Raw genomic sequence first — 23030 nt, 5'->3', positions numbered from 1 at the left:
AATCAGCAGCAGCCCAGGTTGGTACAATCAGCAGCCCAGGTTGGTACAATCATCAGCAGCCCAGGTTGGTGCAATCAGCAGCCCAGGTTTTTCTGTCTTTCAAAGCTCCTCTCTGCAGGAGCCTCCAAAGGTGACCCTAAGTGGTTCTCATTGCTCTGGAGCTCAGCACAGCCTACAGGCAGCAGTAAATCGTTGCTTATTTAAAAAGTTCTTCTTTTTCCTTACTGCTTTCTCCCTGTCTGTCTGTTGCCAACTATAGGTGCTGGACGACCCTGCAGAGGACAACCTCTACATGGGTATGTGAGTCAGGTGTGCTGGCACAACCAGCTGGGCTTAGCCCTAGGGCTGCAGGTGGCATGGCCCAGGGCGCAAGGTTGGTGCTGGGGGACACTTGTACCACCTTCAGCAGACATCTCTGAAGAGCTGAAGCCCTCCAAGGGCAGTGTAAGGCCCCTTGCAGCAGGGCAGGGCAGGGCAGGGTAGCCTCATGCCCTGGTGCAGCTGTGCACAGCTCCTTGCCATGGGGACACCAACACTGTGCCAGTGGCTCTGCCTGCCCCTGGGTGTGTCAGTGCCAGTCCCAGAGCCAGGAGAGAAGGGAAGGGTGCAGGGCAATTTCTTGTCCTCCTGCTGTGAGGTTGTTGTCTCCAGACTCCCGCTGCAGGCTGTGGGCAGTGGTAGTGGCTCTGGAGAGCAGTCTTGTCTCAGGGCATTCCTTGTGAGCCCTGCAGAGACACTGCCCACCCTGCTGAGCCTTGGCACCACCTGGCAGCAGCACTCTCACAGCTGTCCTGGGAGGCTCAGATGGGAGGTCACAGCTGAGGAATTCCCATCCACTTTGTCTGCCTCTGCCCCAAACCTTGGAGGTGCCACCCACAGCTAACCCCCATCTGTGCCAAACCTGCAGGGACAGGCCTGGGAGGCACTGAAGTGGCCTCAGAGCTGTGCCAGAGGAGGGCAATGTCTGACCCTGTGACATCTCTGCTTCCCCAGGGGGCTCCCTGATGAGGCAGGCTCCAAGGCTGCTTCTCAGTAAGTGATTATGGGATGCTTCTGAAGCTGCCTGTGAAAGTGAAGCAAGGGAAGCTCTCTGCCTTTGAAAGGCCACTGCTGCCTTTGGGCTGCAGCCCCAGCAGCACTCTGGAAGCAGCAGATGCACTGTGGTGGGAGGGCAGCTGAGGTCATTGCTTAAAGCTCTGAACTCCTGGGATGGGGAGGAAGGGAGAGAGGAGATAAGAAGGTCTTGGTGAGTGAAAATAAATGTCTGAGGGGAAAACAGGAGAAGGAGAGGAGATGAGAAAGAGAGCAGAAGGAACAGACAGAGGAGAATGAGAATGAAGAAAATAAAGAGAAGAGCACCAAGCCAAGCTCTCCCCGAGCAGCAAGACAGCAGTCCCAGAAATGGTAGCAGTGGCAGCAGGACAGGTGGCAAATCCTATCACTGGGCACTACTGGCAGGAGTCTGGCCTCAGCCTCTTGGCCCCCACAGCTCCTTTAGCTCTTGCTCAGATGCCCTCTGGGGCTGCTCCTCTCCAGGGTCTCAGCCCCAGGGCTCTCAGCCTTTTGCTCCTCACAGAGCTACTCCAGGCCCCTCAGCAGCTTTGCAGCCTCCCCTAGAGGCTCCCCAAGGCAGTTCCCTTGAGCTGGGGAGCCCAGAACTGGACACAATACTCCACATCTGTTCTCACCAGAGCAAAGCAGGGGGGCAGGAGAACCTCCCTTGTGTGTGCCCTTACAGCATCTCATTCTCCAGCAGCAGTCTGGCAGAGCCAACCCCCCCAGCAGCCTCCCTGGGGGTCCTGGGGCAGATGGTCTCACAGGAGCCAGGGTGACACAGGCAGCAGCACCAACCTGGCTGAGAAATGGCCAACCACTGTCAGCCTGCCTGGAGCTGGCAGGAGGGGGAGATGTCTGTGCTGAAGAGATGAAGCTCTTCAGTTTGCATCCTCTGGTGCCTGTGAGATGGGGGAGGGAAGAGCAATAAAGGATTCAGCAGGTGGGGGAAGGGATGTGGCTGTGTGGGTGCTAATGAACCCAGTGCCCTCCTGACGTTCATTCATGGTCTGATTTCCTTGCCTTGCAGTGTTTGACCTCCTGAGGAAAGGGTAAGTAGCCCTCCTGGGATACATTTGTGGTGTTGAGCTCCCTAGCTGAGGTGGAGCTTTGATCTCCCCCAGGGGCAAGCTGCTGCCTGCAGGCATGCACAGAGGGGCAAAATCCAGCTGCAGTTGGCTTGGCACTGTGGAGCCTGGGACCACCTGGTGACTGTAATGGGCTGGAAGGACATGGCCACATCAGAGACCGGGTTGGTTTGGGAGGGACCTCAGAGATCATCCAGCTCCAACCCCTGCCATGGGCAGGGACACCTCCCACCAACCCAGGCTGCTCAGGGCCTCATCCAGCCTGGCCTTGAACACCTCCAGGCAGGAGGCAGCCACAACCTCTCTGGGCAACCTGTGCCAGTCTCTCCCCACCCTCACTCTCAACAATTGCTTCCTCATCTCCAGTCTCAGTCTCCCCTCTCCCAGCTCAAAGCCATTGTCCCTCAGCCTCGCACTCCCAGCCCTTATCAGAAGTCCCTCCCCACCTGATGGGGGCTTCAGGTACTGGGAGGCCACAGGTGCTGGGGGTCCTGGTGTCAGGCTGTGGCCTGGAATCAGACTGGATGCAGCGCCCCTGGCAGTTGAGGCTTTACCAGGAATACTCTGCTGGGGGAACAGCCACAGCCTGGCTTCTGTCAGGAGGCGGATGGGGTTGAATCAACCTTTACTTGCCACCTGCTGCCTTATTTGCCCTTGGCACCAGCCCTTGGTGGGAGCTGTTTGGTTGGCATGCTTTACATAGCAGGAGAAGTGATGAGGGCATGGGAACCTCCTCGGTGTTTTTTGCAGCCCTGCAGGGTCCCCATGAGGTCAGGAGAGCTGAGTGGGGGTGGGGGAGATTCCCAAAGGGCTTCTTTTTCTCCCTGGCTCCATGAAGAAGCCTCTTGCAGGCTGTCAGCTCCAGCAGGTTGCTGGGGAGAGGCTCCCCAGTCTCCCTGGTGACCAAGCTGCTGAGTGGCCTGTGAGAGGGGGAGGAAAATGAAAGCTCCTGCAGTCAGCTGTGGCCAGGGAGCCTGCAGCCTGGCTGCTTCACCAGAAGGCAATTAGAGCCCATTAGGGGCTCTGCCAGTCCTGCTGCTCAGGTTATTTCTCCCTGGTTTCAGCAGCAGGGAAATGTGTGTGGAGAGGCAAGGAAGGCAGTGGCAGGAAAACGCCAGTGGGAGCTGAAGGGGATCCAGCAAGTGGGCAGCAGAGGAGAGCAGGGAATGCTGCAGGAAGGGTTTGCTGCTGCTGCTGCCTGCTGAGGGCAGGTACAGAGCCTGGCTCTGGGGATGGCCTTGTGTGAAGCACTCAAATCCAGCTGGAGGCACTGGGAGTATGTCCAAGTGCTGAGCACCTGCAGGATTAACCGCCAGTAAGTCCTTAGCCTCTCATCTGCTGGGAGCAGGAGATGCTGAGCAGCTCCTGCAGCAGGCACAGGGATTGCGGAGGCCTTTGTGAGGCCCTCAGCAGTGCTGGCAAAGGAAAGCAGAGGAGAAGCTGACCAGGGAACCTTAGCCATTTGGGGCTGAGTGGTGGAGTTCTAGTGGTGGCTAAAGAGATTTTCAGAGCAGACTGCAGAGGGCACTAGGATGTTCCCAGTAAGCCTGGAGCCAGTGGTTCTGGTCTAGATTCTGCCCTGGGTTAGGCCAGCTGCAGGCTAATGCTGCTTCAGGGCTGGGAGCCCCAGCAGGCACAACATCCAGTGCCCAGCAAGGGCCACTCTGGCCCCACTGCTGCCTGGTGCCTGCTGCTGCTCACAGCATGAGCCAGGCCCAGTTTTGTTCCTCTGCTGCACTCCCATCAGCAGCCCCAGGCTGTGCAGACAGCAGCAGCTACCCCTGCTCTGACCTCTGTGTCTAGGAGGTTCTCCTCCCCCTCTGCTCTGGTGAGACCACACCTGGAATGCCTGGAATCCAGTTTTGGCCTCTCCAGTTCAAGAGAGACAGGGACACACTGGAGAGAGCCCAGTGGGGGCTGTGAGGATGCTGAAGGGACTGGAACAGCTCTGCTGTGAAGAAAGACTGAGAGCTGCTTAGTCTGGAGAGGAGAAGGCTGAGAGGGGACCTTATGAACATCTGTAAGCACTGAGGGGTGGGGGTCAGGAGGAAGGGGCCAGGCTCTTGTCAGTGGTGCCCAGTGACAGTTCAAGGAACAACAGGGACAGGCTGGAACCCAGGAGGTTCCACCTCAGCATGAGGAGAAACTTCTTTGGTGTGAGGGTGCTGGAGGCCTGGAGCAGGCTGCCCAGGGAGGTTGTGGAGTCTCCTTATGTGGAGAGCTTCCAACCCCCTCTGGATGTGTTCCTATGTGCCCTGGCCTGGGTGACCCTGCTCTGGCAGGGGGTTGGACTGGGTGATATCTGGGGGTCCCTTCCAGCCCCTACCACTGGGTGGTTCTGTGCTCAGTAACCAGAAATGCTGGTGGCAGCCCCATCCTGTGGCACAGCAGACAGAATCTCTTGAGAGCTTGGCTTCCAGAGCTGGGCATCTGCTTCTGGGGAAGCTCCTCCAGCAGGGAGCATTCCTGTCCTTGTGCAATGTCCTCAGTCCCTGTCCCTCTCCCCCCAGGCCTGTGATGGAGGTGCCCAGCGAGCAGCCCTTCGGTGAGGAGCAGGCTCGGCTCTACTTCCGAGACATGGTGCTGGGCATCGAGTACTGTGAGTACTGCTGTGGGGAACAGCTGTGCTGGCACCTGCCCAGCCAGGCACCTGCTCAGCCGGGCACCTGCTCAGCCAGGCTCCTCCCAGCAGGGCTGGGGCTGAGTGCCCATCCTGAGGAGCACAAGCAGGCAGTGTCAGGTCTGCGAGGTCCTGCACGAGGGCTGGTGCCAGCCCTGATACCAACACAGGCTGGGGGTGAAGCCTGCAGAGCCCTTCCCAGCCCAACTGTTCTGTGATCACTGAGTCCAACCATTCTCTGACTCTGCCAAGTCTGGTGCTGAAGCATGGCCCTCAGCACCACATCTCTCTGGATTTTACGCCCCTCCAGGGATGGGCATTCAACCACCTCCCTGGGCAGCCTGTGCTAGCCTTTGAGAACCCTTTCAGTGAAGAAATTTCTTCTGCTGTCCAAGCTAAACCTCCCCTGGGGCATCCTGAGGCTGTCTCCTCTTGTCCTTTCACTTGCTAGGAGAGCCCAACCCCCACCTGGTTCCAGCCTCCTTACGGGGGTCTGTAGAGAGCCACGAGGACTCCCCTCAGCCTGTAGCAGCTGCTGTCAGTGTGGCTGAAAGGCCTTGGCCTTCCTGCAGCAAAGTCCTCCTGTCCCCCTCAGCCGTGACTGGGGACACCAAGGGTGGCAGCTGGAGCAGTACCAGAGTGCCTGACGTGCAGACCAGAGCTGGCCTCATGGAGATGAGACTTCATCTGCCTGATCATCAGCATGTGAGGGCCATCTCCATCATCTTAAGAGGAAATTTAAGCAAATGGATCAACAGCTGAGTCAGCACAGGCTTGTCCCTGCTGCAGCTCATCAGCTGCAGCTCAGCCTGGGGCTGCTGCACCCATGGGGCCCTGGGTTTGCCCTGGTTTGGCTCTTGGCTTCTGAGAGCTCATCTTGGTGGGCCAGCAGAGCTGGGACATGGCTCTGTGGTGGTGCTGCTGCATGCTCTGCTGTGATTCCTAGCAAGGTCCTTGATGCTTCTGTGCCTCCATTCATTCTTGTGTGGGAGATGGGGACCTGCTCCTTCTCTGCTCCTCTCCTGCCTGAGCAAGCTGAGAGCTGAGGAGAGGGCTCTCAGCTGCAGCTCCAGCTGCAAGGTGCTGGGAGCTGTGACACCAGCAGGAGAAGAGGAGCTGCCTTCTGTTTTATCATCTGCAGAGCAGCTCTGCTTAGGTAATTAAAAAGAAACCAAACACAAAACCTCTCAGGTAGCTGCAGGTGTTGCTGATTCTGATCCCTGAGGACTTTCTGTGTGACTGAGAGGAATTAGCTGGTGGGGCAGATCAGAGAGAGAGACTCAAGAGTCATTTTGCTTGGAAGAGACCTTTTAAGATTTTAGAGTCCAGCCCTTACCCCAGCACTGCCAGGGCACCACTGAACCATGGCCTTCAGCACCACTTCTCCACAGCTTTGAAACACCTCCAGGGATGGGGACTCCACCACTGCCCTGGGCAGCCTGGGCCAGGCCTTGACAACCCTTCTGGGGAAGAAAATTTTCCTCAGGTCCAACCTAACCCAGGCCTAAAGAGGCTGCTTCCTCTTGGCCTTCACTTGGTCCTGGGTAAAAGAGCCCAACCCCCACCTGGCTCCAGCCTCCTCTCAGGAGCTGTAGAGAGCAATGAGGTCTCTCCTCAGCCTCCTCTTCTCCAGGCTGAACAACCTCAGGCCCCTCAGCTGCTCCTCCCTAGCCCTGTTCTCCAGACCCTTCAGATGTGCTTCAGCCTCTTCAGAGAGCTGAGGCACTGGGGCTGTTGATTGCTGCAGTTACCTGGGCATGGACACTGCAGGATGCTTTGCAGTCCCTGCCCCATGTACTCTGCTCCCTGTGTCCTTGCATGCTGACACAGGTGTAGCTGTGTCTTCTGTCACTGCTGGTTTCTGCTGTGCTCCTGTGGGCTGGAGGACAGCTGTAGAAGGGCATCCTTTGGCAAGGCTGCTTCTCCTTCCTTCCCCACTGCTTCCCACTGGCAGTGCCCTACACCTGTCCCTTCTGCCAGCTGGCTGCTGACAATGCAGCACAAGTGGAAGCTGATCTCCTCCAAAGGGTTGGGCAGTGCTAAGTGTTGGGATCCCCATTTGTGTGACCTGGGTTTAAACATCTTCAGGTGTCAGAGGTTTTAGGGATGCAGCAAGAGGGTAAACAGAGCTGAGAAAGTCAGAGCTGGGAACCTCAGCCCAGCTGCCACAGCAAACCCCAGCAGTGAGCTGGCACAGAAGGGATGTGTTCCCCTGGCACAGTCCTCTGTGTCCACAGCATAGAATTGTTGAGGTTGGAAAAACCTCTAAGATCATTGAACTCTTGGAGAGGGTTCAGAGGAAGCCATGAAGATGATCAGAGGCTGGAGAACCTCCCCTGTGGGGACAGGCTGAGAGAGTTGGGGAGAGTTCAACCTGGAGAAGAGAAGGCTCCAGGGAGACCTTAGAGCAGCCTTCCAGTACCTGAAGGGGCTCCAGGAGAGCTTAGAGGGACTTTGGACAAGGGCTGGGAGTGCCAGGATGAGGGACAATGGCTTTGAGCTGGGAGAGGGGAGAGTGAGACTGGAGGTGAGGAAGCAATTGTTGAGAGTGAGGGTGGGGAGAGACTGGCACAGGTTGCCCAGAGAGGTTGTGGCTGCCTCCTGCCTGGAGGTGTTCAAGGCCAGGCTGGATGAGGCCCTGAGCAACCTGGGCTGGTGGGAGGTGTCCCTGCCCATGGCAGGGGGTTGGAACTGGATGGTCTCTGAGGTCCCTCCCAAGCCAACCCATTCTGTGAATCTAAGACCATCAAGTCCAACCCTCAGCCCAACACCACCATGGCCACCAAAGCCTGTCCCCAGGTGCCAGGTCAGTATGGGTTTTTAACACCTCTAGGGGTGGTGACTCCACCACCTCCCTGTCTGGGTGGAGCATTGCAGACAAGTGCAGAGCTGGCTTCAAAGGCTGCCTCCTGCTTTGAGCTCAGTAGTTCCCCCGGGAGGTGTTCAGTCAGTGCTCTGCTGGAGGGCTGATGTGAGAGTCATGCTAAGCAGACTGCAGCAGCACCATGTGGGCTGCTCTTGTCCTTGGATGGGGATGGGATTCTGGGTTTGGTCAAGTGCACTTCAGCCTTGGCCTCAGCAAGGAGCAGGATGTGCCAGTGCAAGGCAAGGTTTTATTGGGATCATTTTTAAATGAGTTTTTAGCAAGTCAGTGCTAACCTGCTGCAGCTCCCAGGTTTGCAGCAGGGAATGCAGCAAAAGGCACCAAGGGGCCAGGAAACAGCCTCTCAGCAGCACTTCTGCTGGCTCTTAGCCTTCCCTGGCTGTTCCTCTGGAGGAAGATCCCAGGCACTTGTTTCTAAATGAGAAGGAAACTCTGGTCTCCAAACAGCCTGTGGTGTCTAGCAACATGCAGCATTAGCACCTTGCACCTTGTTGGTCCCTCCCAAGGCAGCCAGAGGGCTGAAATGAGATGCTAGCAGGGCCTGGCTAAGGAGCAGTGATGGAGCAGGCAGGGAGAGCAGCAGCAGAGCTGTGGAGAGCCCAACAGGGCTGTGTGCTGCCAGCAGCTCAGACCCTCCCCAGCATCTTGCCCCTTCCTCTACCCCATCCACTGCACCACAGCCACTGAGGATCAGCCCTGCCTGACCCTCACTGCAAGGTGGGAGTGCTTCAGGGTTCCCAGCTCAGGGCACAGTTTACAGCCGTGGTTCCCCAGGACCTTCACCCTGCCCCAATTCACAGCCGCTGCACCCCTGGACTTTCAGACCTGATTGCCCTTGAGGGCTTGAGCACCCTGAGGCTCTAGGGTTTGACCAAACCCAGCTTCAGCTGTGCCTGGTGAGGATTTGTGAGCCCAGTTGTGGTGAACATGTAGCACAGGCACCTCCACCTGGCACCTGCTTCAGCCCCAGGGTGGCTGTGTGACACTTGGCATCAGCTGTGGCCACTGTGCTCTGGGATCTTCCTCTGCAGGATGCTCTACAAACCCAAGGCATTGCTCTTCAGCTGCAACAGACCTGAAAAGCACCAAAGGATGGCTGCAATACCACCCAGTGCAGTGCAGTGCTGCAGCCACGGTTTGCCCTGAGGGCTCTGCAGTAGCTCACAGCATTCCATGTTCATTATGGAGGGGAACTGATCCAGGTTTGAGTCAGGGCTGGCAGCACAGCCAGTGCAGAGCAGCTGGCAGCAGGATTTGCTCTGCTCTGCTGAGACCCCACCTGGAGTCCTGTGTCCAGCTCTGGAGCCTCCAACACAAGGACATGGAACTGTTGGAGAGGCTCCAGAGGAGGCCACAAAAATGCTCAGAGGAGAGAACCTCCCCTCTGGGGACAGGCTGAGAGAGTTGGGGCTGTTCAGCCGGGAGAAGAGAAGGCTCCAGGGAGACCTTAGAGCAGCCTCCCAGTACCAGAAGGGGCTCCAGGAGAGCTGGGGAGGAACTTTGGACAAGGGCTGGGAGTGACAGGATGAGGGTCAATGGCTTAGAGCTGGGAGAATCTGGATTTAGATGAGACATTAGGAAGGATTTCTTCCCCATGAGGCTAGGGAGAGACTGGAACAGGTTGCCCAGGGAGGCTGTGGCTGCCTCCTGCCTGGAGGTGTTCAAGGCCAGGCTGGATGAGGCCCTGAGCAACCTGGGCTGGTGGGAGGTGTCCTGCCCATGGCAGGGGGTTGGAACTGGATGAGCTTTAAGGTCCCTTCCAACCCATTCTGTGGTTCTATGGTCCTGGAGCCCAGGGGAGGTTGCCTCTGGGCTGCTCTCCTCTGCTTTCAGAGCAAAGTCCTCCCCAGGCACAAGCAACACATGGAACCCTTTTGTTATTTCTCCAGAGTGGCTGCAGTGAGGAGCTCTGCTCTGGGCAGCTGAGTGCCAGCTGGACCTCGGGAGGGATACAGACAGCTACACCTGCATGGGAAGCAGTGGCTCAGGACTGCTTATGTCCCCTCGTGGGGCACATGGGGCCTGAGAGGGCAGCACTGATGGATGGTCCTTGCCAAGGCCACGTCCCCATGGCTGTCTGGTGTGGGTCTGAGGGAGGCCTCAGCAGGGCTGGTGTCTGCCTGCCTGGTGACTGTTCCTATCAGCACCAGACTCAGCACCCTGAGTGGGACACAGCAGCTGGGAGCTGCCTCAAAGACTCAGGCAGGAGCCCCAGTTCCCCATGAAGGGAACTCAAGGGAGGTCCTGGGTTGGCTTAAAGGAAGAACCACCCCAAGCCCTGCTGGAGCAAGTTCAGGGGCAGCAGCAGTGAGCCTGGTTTGTGTTTCTTTAAAGAACCTTTCACTCAGGTGCCTGACCCAGCCCTGCTCCTGCTCTCCAGCAGCTGTCACAGCCTGTCCTTAAGCCCAGTGGTTTGTTTCTGGGACCTCTGGTCCTGGCTTCCAGTGGCACTGAATCACAGAATCATAGAATGCTGAGGGGTGGAAGGGACCTCCAGAGGTCATCAAGTCCAACCAGGACCACCCAGGGCAGATCACACAGGCACACTTCCAGGGGGGTTTGGAAGCTCTCCACAGCAGGAGACTCCACAAGCTCTCTGGGCAGCCTGCTCCAGGCTCCAGCACCCTCCCAGTAAAGTTCAGCAGCCCTCAGGAAGGTGCCTTTCCTGCCTGCTGCTCTCACACAGCAGAGGGAAGGAACTTGCTGCCAGCTGCTTCAGGCTGGTGGATTCAGAGGGTTCATTGTGCTGCTGATTGTGTTCAGCTGCCTGCAGCTGTGCCCTGCTGCCCGTGGGTGGCTCAGGGTGGCTCTGGGCACTGCTGCCCCTTGTGCACGGGCATCAGCACCCGGGGTGGTTATCAGGGGTAGGCTTTTACATCTGAGCTGCTCAGCCCCCTCTGGGGTTCTGCAGGGCTGGCACCACCCTGCCCTCTGTGCTGGCACTGCAGGTGGTGCTGGCACTGCAGGTGGTGCTGCTGTAACAGATCCCTTCCCCAGGACAGCTCTGTCCCCAGGCTGCTTGCCCAGTGCCTGGTACTGATGCTCCTGTCATTGCAGGCACATCCCAGCACTTAGCCAGTCAGCCTGTGCCCAGCCTTTGGCCAGCCCTGCTGAATGCACCACTCCCTGCCCTGCTCCCTGCAGTGTGCCTGCAAGAGACCTGGGTTTGGGTTGGAAGGATCTCCTGAGCTTAGTGTTGATGTCCTGCAGAGGAGCTCTCCTGCTTCAGCCTGCAACTGTCTCACAAGCCAGGTTCTGATCTGTTGCCTGTACAGGGCTTGGGGATGATTTTTGGAAAGCTTTTCCTCTTCTCTCTGCAGCTTGTGCTGCACTGACTTGCAGCAGTGGCAGAGCAGAGGAGAGGATAAGGCTGTTTGGGACAGCAGTGCAGGGCAGAAGGCAGCCTGGGGCTGAGGCTCTGCAGAGCAGCAAAGGGGCTTCAGGTTGCCTCCATCAGCTTAGCAGCTCCACACCAAATGCATTCCTGGCAGATGTGAGCTCTTGCCCTTACAAATGTTACAGCTGTGGTGGAGAAGCAGCCCCAGAGGGGAGCTGAGCAATGCTCAGCAAGAGCTAAAGGAGCTGTGGGAGGCAAGAGGCTGGGGCCAGACTCTGCTCAGTGGTGCCCAGGGACAGGACAAGGGGCAGCAAGGGGCACAAAGTAGAAGCCGGAAGATTCCATCTAGAGAGGAGGAGAAAGTTGTTGTGAGAGTGCTGGAGGCCTGGAGCAGGCTGCCCAGAGAGGTTGTGGAGTGTCCTTGTGTGGAGAGCTTCCAAACTCCTCCTGGACAAGCTGCTGTGGGTGCCCTGCTCTAGCAGGGGTTGGACTGGATGAGCTCCAGAGGTCCCTTCCAACCCCAATATGTTGGGATTCTGTCATCTGGAAGAGTCTGCTCTTGTGTTAGGTCTCCTGATCAGCTCTTCCCCATGTCAAGGACAACATTCCCCCAGCACTGCTGCAAGCTAAGGAGAGGTCCTTGCAGAAGGAGCATCTGCAGGTGTGATATGCCCTGCCCAGTTGTAGGCTGCTGCAAAGCTGCCTTGAGAGGAGCAGAAAGGTTCCTGAAGTTTATTCTTGCTTGGTGCTGGAGCAGAAGCTGGGCTGCTCCTGAGGGCAGGCTGCCCTAGGGCAGGGTGTTCAGGTTTGTAAAGCAGGAAAGGGTCTGACCAGCATTTTCCACCAGCCAACTGCCTACTTACATAGAGATATGAGCAGTGCTCCTGGGGAGGCACCAACACAAACAATGCTCCCTGGGCAAGAGGGAAATGTGGAAATGATGCTTGGGGCCAGGGCTGGAGGGAGCTGGAGGGGTCCTCTTGCCCTGGGAAGGGCACTACAGCCTTGGAGGATTTCCTCTCCTGTGCAGTGAAGTCTCCTGGGTTCACTGGAGTTCTGCTTTTGGGTCATTCCATGGCCTGAGAGCTGTTTTTCTGAACTTTAAAGGTTTTCTCGAAGTTCCTGAGAAGTCAGCCACTGTCCTGCAGCTCCCTGCCTCACTCAGTGCCCCAGAAATGGCCTTCCTGCAGCTGCAGTGCTGCTCCCCAGACAGCTTCTCAGCAGAGGCACTTTGCTGTGATGCTTTCAGGCCATCCTCAGCCTCCAAGCTCTCACAGAAAGTTTGGGTTGGAAGGGACCTGAAAGCTCATCCAGCTCCAACCCCTTGCCATGGGCAGGGACACCTCCCACCAGCCCAGGTTGCTCAGGGCCTCATCCAGCCTGGCCTTGGACACGTGCAGGGAGGGAGCAGCTCTCTGTAAGGGGCTTTGTCATTCTGTCTGAGCACTTCAGCAGCTGTGCACAGCTGGGCTCACAGGGCCAGCACAGAGCTGCAGTCTTTGCTACAGCCTCATGCAGTGAAGGACCAGAAGGCAGGAGCAGCCTGACTCTGGAGGGCAGTGTGGCAGAGGTGTGAGCATGGCTCTGAGTGCAGGAGTGGCTGCAGCTGTGTGCAGTGCTGGGCACTGGAGTGATGCAGAACCAGCTGAGGCTTTTTGTGGGCTCCAGCCGGAAGCAGAGCTCGAGAGAGCTCAGCAGTGCCTGTGCTCAGCTGGTTGGGTGGTTTGGGGCTCATGGCTGTCCTTGGCACCATTCCTGGGGACAGAGGTGTAGCAGAGTGTGGGACTATGCCCAGTGGGACACTGGGGAGGAAGGTCTCCAGGAGCTGGAGCTTTGCCACATCCCAGTGCCACCCAGCAGCAGTACGGAGCGAGCCCCCGAGCTGGCACCTTGCCCTCCCTTCCTGCGGAGGTTCCTCCCCCCTGGCTGTGCTGGCTCCGTGGCAGACAGCTACTGTGTGTGCTCTTCCCTAGTGCACTACCAGAAGATCATCCATAGGGACATCAAACCTTCCAACCTGCTGCTGGGGGACGATGGCCACGTCAAGATCGCCGACTTCGGCGTCAGCAACCAGTTCGAGGGCAGCGACGCGCAGCTGCGCGGCACGGCGGGGACGCCAGCCTTCATGGCCCCAGAGGCCCTCTCACACACTGGCCAGAGCTTCAGTGGCAAGGTGGGGGCCTTGCTCCAGCCCCCGGGCCCCCAGGCACGGCATGCAGGGCAGCAGCACCCCTGCACCCTCCGTGTGCTGCCCCCTGGCGGGGATGGGGTGGGGGAAGTGAGGCTGAATCTCTGGGGCTGTGCGGGCAGGACTCAGCCTGGCTGCTGTGTGCTGCTGGGGATCTCTACCCAGGCAGGAGCCAGGGCTGAGCCTTCTCCCTGCCCAGAAGGAAGGGGAAAAACTCTTGATTCCCTTCCAGAACAGTCAAGAGCCACAGGGGGTGCTGGGCACCGAGGTTCATGTCTTGATCCCCTGAAAACAAGGGGCAGTGGGAAGTGCTGAGATGGATCACAGAATCCTTTGGGTTGGAGGAGACCTCCTAAGCTCATCCAGTCCATCCCTTACCCCAGCACTGCCAGGGCACCACTGAGCCATGGCCCTCAGCACCACAGCTCCACAGCTTGGAAACCCCTCCAGGGATGGGGACTCCACCACTGCCCTGGGCAGCCTGGGCCAGGCCTTGACAACCCTTCTGGGGAAGAAAATTTTCCTCAGGTCCAACCTAACCCAGGCCTAAAGAGGCTGCTTCCTCTTGTCCTAGCACTTGTTCCTTGGGAGCAGAGCCCAGCCCCCACCTGGCTCCAGCCTCCTCTCAGGAGCTGTAGAGAGCAATGAGGTCTCCCTCAGCCTCCTCTTCTGAAGGGTAAACACCCCAGCTCCCTCAGCTGCTCCTCCCCAGCCCTGTTCTCCAGACCCTTCCCCAGCTTTGTTGCCCTTCTCTGGCCCTGCTCCAGTCCCTCAGTGTCCTTCTTCCACTGGGCCCAAAACTGAACCCAGCACTTTTGGTGTGACCTCAGCAGTGCCCAGCCCAGGGGCACAATCCCTGCCCTGCTCCTGCTGCCCACACCATTGCTGATCCAGGCCAGGATACTGGAGGCCACCTTGGCCTCCTGGGCACCCCCTGGCTCCTCTTCAGCCCCCAGCAACCAAAAAACCAAAACCCCCCAGGTCCTTTTCCCTTGGGCATCTTTCCAGCTACTCTGCTCCAAGCCAGAAGTGTTCCTTGGGGTTGTTGGGATGCAGGTGTGGGAACAGAGTCCAGTGTGGTTTGTTGGGTTTTTTTCCTGGAAGATGACTTTTGAGGCTCAGCTCCTCTTTGGGGTTCAGCCCTGAACGATGTCAGCTGTAAGAAGGAGCTGGTTGCTGATCACTGCTCCACAGCAAGGACAAGGAGGGCAGGACCTGGAGCAGCACAGTTCTTATTCCCTGTCATGCTGCAGTGCCTTTAGGAGCCAAGCTTCAGACAGGCTGCACAGTAAGGGAGAAAGTGTGAAATGAGCACCAGGGATGTGCTGGGGGGGTGGGAAGATGCAGCTCCTGCAGACCATCCAGGGGCTGGAGTGTGTCCAGAGAAGGGCAACAAAGCTGGGAAGGGTCTGGAGAACAGGGCTGGGGAGGAGCAGCTGAGGGAGCTGGGGGTGTTTAGTCTGGAGAAGAGGAGGCTGAGGGGAGACCTCATTGCTCCTACAGCTCTCTGAGAGGAGGCTGCAGTGAGGTCAGGGTCAGTCCTTTCTCCCTAGTCTCAGGTGATAGGAGAGGAAATGGCCTGGAATTGTGCCAGGGGAGGGGTAGGTTGGAAAGGAGGAAAAATTTCTTTGCTGCAGCAGTGGTCAGAGATTGGCACAGGCTGCCCAGGGAGGTGGTGGAGTCCCCATGCCTGGAGGGGTTCCAGAAAGGTGTGGCCATGGCACCTGGGGCCATGGTTTGGTGGCCATGGTGGTGCTGGGTTGCTGGTTGGACTGGATGGTCTCAGAGGCCTTTCCCAACCAAACCATTCTGTGATTCTGTGGTTCTCTCACCCCTGTGCAGCATCCTCTTCACTCCTGCAATGCTCTCTTTCAGGCTCTGGACGTGTGGGCCATGGGCATCACCCTGTACTGCTTTGTTTATGGCAAGGTAAGGTGGGTTTCAATTTGGCCCTGCCCCATGGCTCCCCCATGGCCTCTGCCCCATTCCTTTCCAAATAAAGGCAAATCTTAGCTGCATCACCTGCCTGCTGCCAGCTGCTCTGTGCCCATGGCACTGGCAGCTGTGGCTTCCAGAGCTGGCCCCTGTCCTCAGAGCGGTTGTTTGTGCTGCACCCCCAGAGCAGCACTGGCAGCACCAGCAACAGCTCACCCAGCCTGGAAATCCAACCCCTCACAGCAGCCCTGGCCCCAAGAGAGCAGAGCTGCCAGGAACTGGACTCTGGAACTGAGACACTGGCACAGGTTGCCCAGGGAGGCTGTGGATGTCCCCTGCCTGGGGGTATGCAGGGCCAGGCTGGATGAGGCCCTGATCAAGCTGGGCTGGTGGGAGGCAGGGGGTTGGAGCTGGGTGAGCTTTAAGGTCCCTCCCAACCCAACCCACCCTTTGAGGCTGTGACCCAGCTGGCCAGCCCATGGTCCCTGCAGGGCTCACTCAGCACACCCTGGCTGTAGGTTCACACCAAGGGCTGCCTCATGCTTGCTAAAGCAGTGTGGGGAAGCTCACAGCTCAGGGCAGCTCCTGCAGAAGTTCTCGGGTGACTCTGGGGTTGGGGTCCATGCCCAAAGCCCCAGTGCTGGCAGCCACACATCCGCATCAGTCCTGTGGGAAGGGGCTGCCTTTGCTCCCAGCAGGATTCCCTGGGCATGGGCACAGATCCCTCCTGTCCACTTGTTTAGAAGCAAGGCAGGGCATGGAGAGAGGCACAGGGCATGGGGAGAGGCACAGGGCTGAGACAGGCTGCTGCAGCTTGCAGAGTTCTGTCTGCCAGAGCTGAGCTGGGCCAGATGGAGACCACTCTGGCAGAGCCAGCTCTGCAGAACTGCCTCCTGGAATCACAGAGAAGTGTTGGTTGGAAATACCTCCAAGAGCACCAATCCAACTGCTGGCTCAACACCACTGTGCCCACTAAACTACACTTGATTGCCCAAGGCCTCATCCAGCCTGGCCTTGGACACCTCCAGGGGGAAGGCAGCCACCACCTCCAATCCCTGACCACCCTTTCACCTTACTGCCTCCTGCAAACTCCATCCCTTGCCGTGGCTCCTCCCTCCCCTGTGGCCACAAGCTCCTGGTTCCAGCCCATGCTCACCAGGGCACAGCACCTGCAGTCTGTGTGACCTGAGCCTGCTCTCCAGGGATGGACCTCAGCACAGCACCACTCAGGCAGGAGGCATCCAGCTGTGGCTGGGGGAGATGGCAGAGGCAGAACTAAGTCCATTGCTGGAGTCAGGCTGGAAACCACTCCCTGCCCTATGTCTGTAGGGATGTCTCCTGCGGGCCAAATCCCCAAGTGAAGGCTGGAACCTTGATTTTTATATTCTGCTGCAGCCTCCTGGTGCTATTTCTCCCCTCTGAGGCAAGCACTGGAGGAAAGGGGGAACCATAAATCCCAGCAGAAGGATGTGTTTGCCTGCTCCATTGATCCTGCAGTCAGTGTTGTACCTGCTCTGGATCTGGTGATTTCCTCTGGCCAGGCAGGCTGAAACAGGCTCCACCAGCAGCCCCCAGCCCATGCCTGCTCTGCAGTGTTGATGCCAAGCTGCTGCTGCTGCTGCTGATCCTCCACTGCATTCACCACAGCTCAGCTGCACACCCCCAGTGCTGCCTGCCCAGCTGGGGAGAGCCAGGATGCAGCTGGACATGAGCCCAGTGTGCAAACAGACTTTGTGTGCAGGAATCTGAATGGAGCAGAACTCTGCAGTGCTGAGTCCAGCTGTGGGGCCCTCAGCACAAGAAGCACATGGACCTGGTGGAGAGGGTCCAGAGGAGGCCAAAAAGATGATCAGAGGCTGGAGAACCTCCCGTATGGGGACAGGATGAGAGAGTTGGGGCTGTTCAGCCTGGAGAAGAGGAGGCTCCAGGGAGACCTTAGAGCAACCTTCCAGTACCTGAAGGGTTCCAGGAGAGCTGGGGAGGGACTTTGCACAAGGGCTGGGAGTGACAGGATGAGGGACAATGGCTTTGAGCTGGGAGAGGGGAGATTGAGAGTGGAGATGAGGAAGCAATTGTTGAGAGTGAGGGTGGGGAGAGACTGGCACAGGTTGCCCAGGGAGGCTGTGGCTGCCTCCTGCCTGGAGGTGTTCAAGATCAGCCTTGCTGTGTTCCTGGGCAGCCTGCTCTAGCTGGAGGTGTCCCTGCTGCCTGCAGGGGGTTGGAACTGGACAGGATGGCCTTGGAGGGTCCCTCCCAGCCCAATGCAGTCTGTGAAGTGCTGCTGCTCACCAGAGCCCCCCAGGCAGTGGTACAAGCTGGTGTCAGGGGCTGCATTGGGCAGGTGGGGGTGCAGCAGAAGAAAGGTCCATGAGCAGCTGGTGGTTACTTGGGAGGCTGGGAGGAGGGAGATATCCCAACCCAGAGCCCTCCACTGTCCTCCTGCATTTATCTTGTACTAAGGAATAAATCAATTTGTTGTGTTTGGGGATTTCTTTGTTTCCAGCTCTGTGGCAGTCCAGAGAGCGCAAGCAGTCAGTGTCTGCTCTGTGAGTGATGGAGCCCCAGCACTGCCAGCACCTCTGACAACTGGAAACTCTTCTGTTTGCTTTGCAGTGCCCTTTTATAGATGAATATATTCTGGGTCTGCATAACAGGATCAAGAACAAGCCTGTGGAGTTCCCAGAAGAGTAAGTAAACTTTGCTCAGATACTGGAGAATAAAGTTCAGCTGTCAGTCTTGTTGCTAAGTGCTGGGAGGGTCACCAGGGAGGGACAGGCAGGGGCAGGTGAGGTGTTCTGGGTTCTCCTGGGTTCTTCACATGGGGTTTGTCCAGGTCACAGAATGCCAGGTTGGAAGGAACCCCAAGGACCATCTGGTCCAACCTCTCTAGGTCCCAGTGCAGCTGGGATGAGCTGGCCCAGCACCCTGGCAAGCTCAGTCTTAAAGCTTCCAATGGAGGGCAGAAATGCTGATGTCAGAGAGCTGCCCTGGTGGAGAGGGTCCAGAGGAGGCCACAAAGATGATCAGACAGCTGGAACAGCTCTGCCAAGGGAACAGGCTGGGAGAGCTGGGGCTGTTCAGTCTGGAGAAGAGAAGGCTCCAGGGACACCTTAAGAGCAGCCTTCCATACCTGAAGGGGCTCCAGGAGAGCTGGGCAGGGACTGTTCCCAAGGGCCTGTGGGGATAGGATGAGAGGCAATGGTTTGGAACTGGAGCAGGGCAGAGGTAGGCTGGAGATGAGGAGGGAGCTCTGCACAGTGAGGCTGGGGAGACACTGGAACAGGCTGCCCAGAGGGGTGGTGGAAGCTCCATCCCTGCAGACATTCAAGATCAGCCTTGATGTGGCCCTGAGCAGCCTGCTCCAGCTGGAGCTGTCCCTGCAGGGGTGACCTCTGAGGGTCCCTTCCAGTCCAATGCAGTCTGTGAAGCTGTGACTGTGACTAACTTGAGAAAGGAGACAAAAGCCAAAGGGAGACTTTGCAGCTCTGCCAAGATGTTAGCTGGAGCTGGACACTGAGCTTGGGGCTAATCAGGAGCTCCTCAGGGACAGGAAATCAAAGGAACTTTCCTTCTGAGCACCTGCTAAAGCCTCTGGCTCCAGGTAGGGACCTGCACTGGGGTCAGCTTGGGGAGCTGGCCTGGGCTTTGAAGCACCTCAAAAGAAGGTGAAGGAAAGAGGAAAGAGACAGAGGAAATGGCCTGAAATTGTGCCAGGGAAGGGTTAGATTGGAGAGGAGGAAAAAATTCTCTGCTGCAAGAGTGGTCAGGGATTGGAACAGGCTGCCCAGGGAGGTGGTGGAGTCCCCATGGCACTTGGGGTTTGGTGGCCATGGTGGTGCTGGGTTGGTGTTGGACTGGATGATCTTGGAGGCCTTTTCCAGCCCAAACAATTCCATGGTTCTATGCTATTGAGAGGCTCCCTGCCCACCCTGCTTTGGTCAGTGAAGCAGGGGACAAGGCAGAGGGATAAGCCAGAGACACTTGGCTTGGGTTGAGCAGTGGGAACTCAGTGTGGAGGCACTGAGTGGTGTTTGTGGTGTGTCAGGGCAGCCTGGCAGGAGCTGAGTGTTTGTGGTGTGTCAGCTGAATGTGACAGGAGGTGATACCACTTGGTCTGTGCCAGCAGGCCACCATTCCTTTCCCTTCATGCATTGGCCACTCCTTGGCATTCTCGCCCTCTGGTGACTCCCTGCTGGTGTTGGATGTGTTTCTCCTGGTTGCTGTCAGATGAAGTGGCTAAAGCTGGGCTCTTTATTTTCCTTCCCAAATAAGCACAGTAGGCAGGCAAAGCAGTTTTGGCCTTCCTGCCCCAGCTGCAGTACGGGGATGCATTGCCTTGGCTGCAGGCAAGCAGGAGCAAATCCAGGCTCTCCTGGAAGGCACAGCTGGTGCTGGGGAGGGAGGGAGGGCTGTGCCCAGGGAGCCCTGCTGCAAGCATCCACCACCACCACCACCCTCCACAGCAATGTTTCCTGAGATGCTCACCCACAGCAAAGGTCTGAGCCTCCCCTTGGCAGTCCCAGGCTGACTCCTGAGTCTGGGGGAAGCCAAGGGTGCTCCACCTGTGCTGCTTCACACATCTGCTGTAGCTGGGTGCCTGCTGGCCCAGCAGCCAGGGCTGCAGGAATTCCCTCTCCATTGGCTGGGAAGCACAGACAGCTCAGGTGGAGCCAGCTCTGCTCAGGCTGGGGCAGCCTACCCCAAGGATGTGTGGAGCACACCTCCAAGGATCTGTCCCCAAAGGTCAGGGCATCGTTAGGTGCCAAACACAGGTCCCACTGATGGGTGTGGAGAGGTTCCAGCAAGCCAGGCCTGGGCCATAGGTGAGGGTTTACACCTACACAGGCTTCACAGAACCCAGCATGAGGGGTTGGAAGGGACCTCTGGAGCTCATCCAGTCCAACCCCTGCCAAAGCAGGGCACCCACAGCAGCTTGCCAGGAGCACAATGCCCAGGGGGGTTTGGAAGCTCTCCACACAAGGACACTCCACAACCTCTCTGGGCAGCCTGCTCCAGGCCTCCAGCACCCTCACAACAAACAACTTTCTCCTCCTCTTCACATGCAACCTCCTGGCTTCCACTTTGTGCCCCTTGTTGCCCCTTGGCCTGTCCCTGGGCACCACTGAGCAGAGTCTGGCCCCAGCCTCTTGCCCCCCACAGCTCCTTTAGCTCTTGCTGAGCATTGCTCAGCTCCCCTCTGGGGCTGCTCTTCTGCAGGCTCTCAGCCCCAGGGCTCTCAGCCTTTGCTCCTCACAGAGCTGCTCCAGGCCCCTCAGCAGCTTTGCAGCCTCCCCTGCACTCTCTCCAGCACTTCTCTGTCTCTCCTGAACTGGGGAGCCCAGACCTGGACCCAGCACTGCAGATGTGGCCTCCCTAGGGCAGAGCAGAGGATGAAGAACTTTCATCATCTTGCTGCCTACACGCTTCTCCATGCACCCCAGGACCCCATTGGCCTTCTTGGCCACCAGGGCACATTGCTGCCTCATGGGGAACTTGTCCCCCCCCAGCACTCCCAGCTCCTTCTCCTTGGAGCTGCTTCCCAGTAGATCCCCCCTCCCCTGTCCTGCTGCAGGAGGTTGTTCCTCCCCAGGGCCAGGACCCTGACCATGCTCTTGGTGAACTCCATGAGGTTCCCTTCAGGCATTAGGAGCACAAAGTCTGCCCATGCCACACTGCTGTGCTCCCAGCAGCTTCCCTATGGTCAGGTCAGGCCTTTCCCTTGCAGCACTCTGGCCAAGCCCCCTGGTTTGTTTCCCTGGCAGCCTTCTTACCACTTGCTGTGGTCCTGGCATGCTGCCCATCCTCTCTCAGCCATCACCTCTGGGTCAGCAGGCAGCCACCAGTGACTGCCCCCAGCTGGGGCTGCAGTCAGCTGTTAACCTTTCCTGGGCTGGGCAGCCTGGGCTGAGAGCCTTTGCCTCAGTCATTCAGACATTGCCCAGGGGCAGTTCTGCTGCCTGATTCCTTTGCTTGCTCAGAGCCCTGCTCTCCTGGCATAAACAAAGTCAGAACCATAGAATCAGAGAATGCTTTGGGCTGGAAAACGCCTCTGAGATCATCCAGACCAACCTTCAACCCAACCCCAGGTGCCATGGCCACTAAACAATGTCCCCAGGTGCCATGGCCACACCTTCTGGAACCCCTCCAGGGATGGGGACTCCACCACCTCCCTGGGCAGCCTGTGCCAATCCTTGTTGTAGCAAAGAATTTCTTCTTCCTCTCCATCCTACCCCTCCCCTGGCTCAACTCCAGGCCATTGCTTCTCCTATCACCTGAACCTAGGGAGAAAGGACTGGCCCTGACCTCACTCCAACCTCCTTTCAGGGAGCTGTAGAGAGCTGAGGTCTCCCCTCAGCCTCCTCCACACTAAACACCCCCAGGTCCCTCACGTGCTCCTCCCCTGTTCTTCAGACCCTTCCCCAGCTGCTGTTAGGTTGCTGGAAGAGCAGAGGGGGGTGGGTGTGGAGGGCTGTCTGAAGGACCTCTCCTTGTCAGATCCAGGCAGTTCCAGAGGGGCACATAAAGCTGCAGGGCACTGGCCTGGGTCCCCCCTGGCCTGCCACAGTTTGCAGCTGGCTGCAGCTGGCAGTGTTTTGGTCTCAGCTGATCTTCCCATGGCTACCACAGCCAGGTCCTGTCTGCAGCCAGCCCTGGCAACTCCCTGCCTGTTTCCTGACAACCTTTGGGACAGAGGTGGGACCCTCTGCTGGGGTCCTGTCCCTTCCCTTAGAGACACTGGGATAAATATTTATCCCTCTGGAGCTCTCATCATGTCAGGGAGTCCTTGGCATGGCAGAAGGTAAATGGGGTTGGCTCACAGCCTGACTCTCCTGGCACCACTCAAAAGCAAGCTGCAGGAGTCACTCTCCAGACGTTTCTGAGGACAGCCAGAAGCTCTTCCAGTCCCTCCTGGTGAAGAGCTGCAGTCCAGGATAATGTTGTGTGACCTGCAGGCACCCTGTGAAAGGATCTCTGGTGCTGGCAGCCCTGCAGCTCCTGAGAGCTGCTGCAGGACTGTGACTGGGACAAGCTCCAGACAGGAGCTTCAAATGACAAACAGAGCACAGCAGGAACCCTGCTGGGGGTGGAAGGAGCAAGAGTCAGGGTGGGGTGAGGGTCACCCTCTTCACAGGGTGCTGGGACACTGGCACAAGGGTGTCCAGAGAGGTGGGAGCTGCCCACCCCTGGCACCACTGCAGGTCAGGTTGGTTGGGCTGTGAGCAGCCTGCTCTGGTTGGGGATGTCCTTGCTGGCTGCAGGGGGTTGGACTGGATGAGTTTGAGAGGTCCCTCCCCACCCAGAGCTGTCTGAGGCTCTGGGCTGCAGCTCCACCAAATCAAGTCGTCCCTTTCTTTACCGCAGAGCCCAGCTCCAGTCCTGCTCTCCAGAACACTTTGGTGTCCCTCTCTAATCCCCCTCTAATGTCCTGTCTGTAAGAAGGTCCTTGGAGGCCTTCACCTGATGCCTTCTCCTGCATCTGTGAGTTCACAGCTGGGGGCAGGAGTGGATAACCAAACCCCAGCAGTGGCCATGGCTTCTGGGAGGGATCCAAGCCAGAGAGGTCTTCTGAGGGGAGCAGATGACACTGAACTGGGTGGCAGTGTTGATCTGCTGGAGGGTAGGAAGACTCTGCAGAGGGATCTGGCCAGGCTGGATCCATTGGCCAAGGTCATTGTGTGAGATTAAACCAGGCCAAGGGCTGGATCCTGCACCTGCATCCCAGCAACCCCAAGAGTGCTCCAGGCTTGGGACAGAGTGCCTGGAGACTGTCTGGTGGAGAAGGACCTGGGGGGTTTTGGTTGCTGGAGGCTGAAGAGGAGCCGGGGGGTGCCCAGGAGGCCAAGAAGGCCTCCAGCATCCTGTCCTGGATCAGCAATGGTGTGGGCAGCAGGAGCAGGGCAGGGATTGTGCCCCATGGACTCAGC

General features: G+C 58.0%; 1 protein-coding gene across 1 annotated transcript in view; it reads left to right on the top strand.

Moving 5' to 3' along the window:
* The window catches only part of CAMKK1 (calcium/calmodulin dependent protein kinase kinase 1), a 56851-nt gene that overhangs the window by 19206 nt on the left and 14615 nt on the right, over positions 1-23030 (top strand). The window contains exons 6-11 of the mRNA XM_054394245.1: positions 260-296; positions 2084-2105; positions 4652-4740; positions 12956-13155; positions 15046-15099; positions 17719-17792. Of these exons, the coding sequence (XP_054250220.1) occupies positions 260-296; positions 2084-2105; positions 4652-4740; positions 12956-13155; positions 15046-15099; positions 17719-17792 (476 nt within the window). The remainder of the gene's footprint in view (positions 1-259; positions 297-2083; positions 2106-4651; positions 4741-12955; positions 13156-15045; positions 15100-17718; positions 17793-23030) is intronic.

Source organism: Indicator indicator, chromosome 30 (assembly GCF_027791375.1).
Source record: "Indicator indicator isolate 239-I01 chromosome 30, UM_Iind_1.1, whole genome shotgun sequence".
In the NCBI taxonomy this organism is placed as follows: domain Eukaryota; kingdom Metazoa; phylum Chordata; class Aves; order Piciformes; family Indicatoridae; genus Indicator; species Indicator indicator.
The sequence above is the reverse complement of the archived record's forward strand: the minus strand, read 5'-3'. Positions and strand labels throughout refer to the sequence as shown.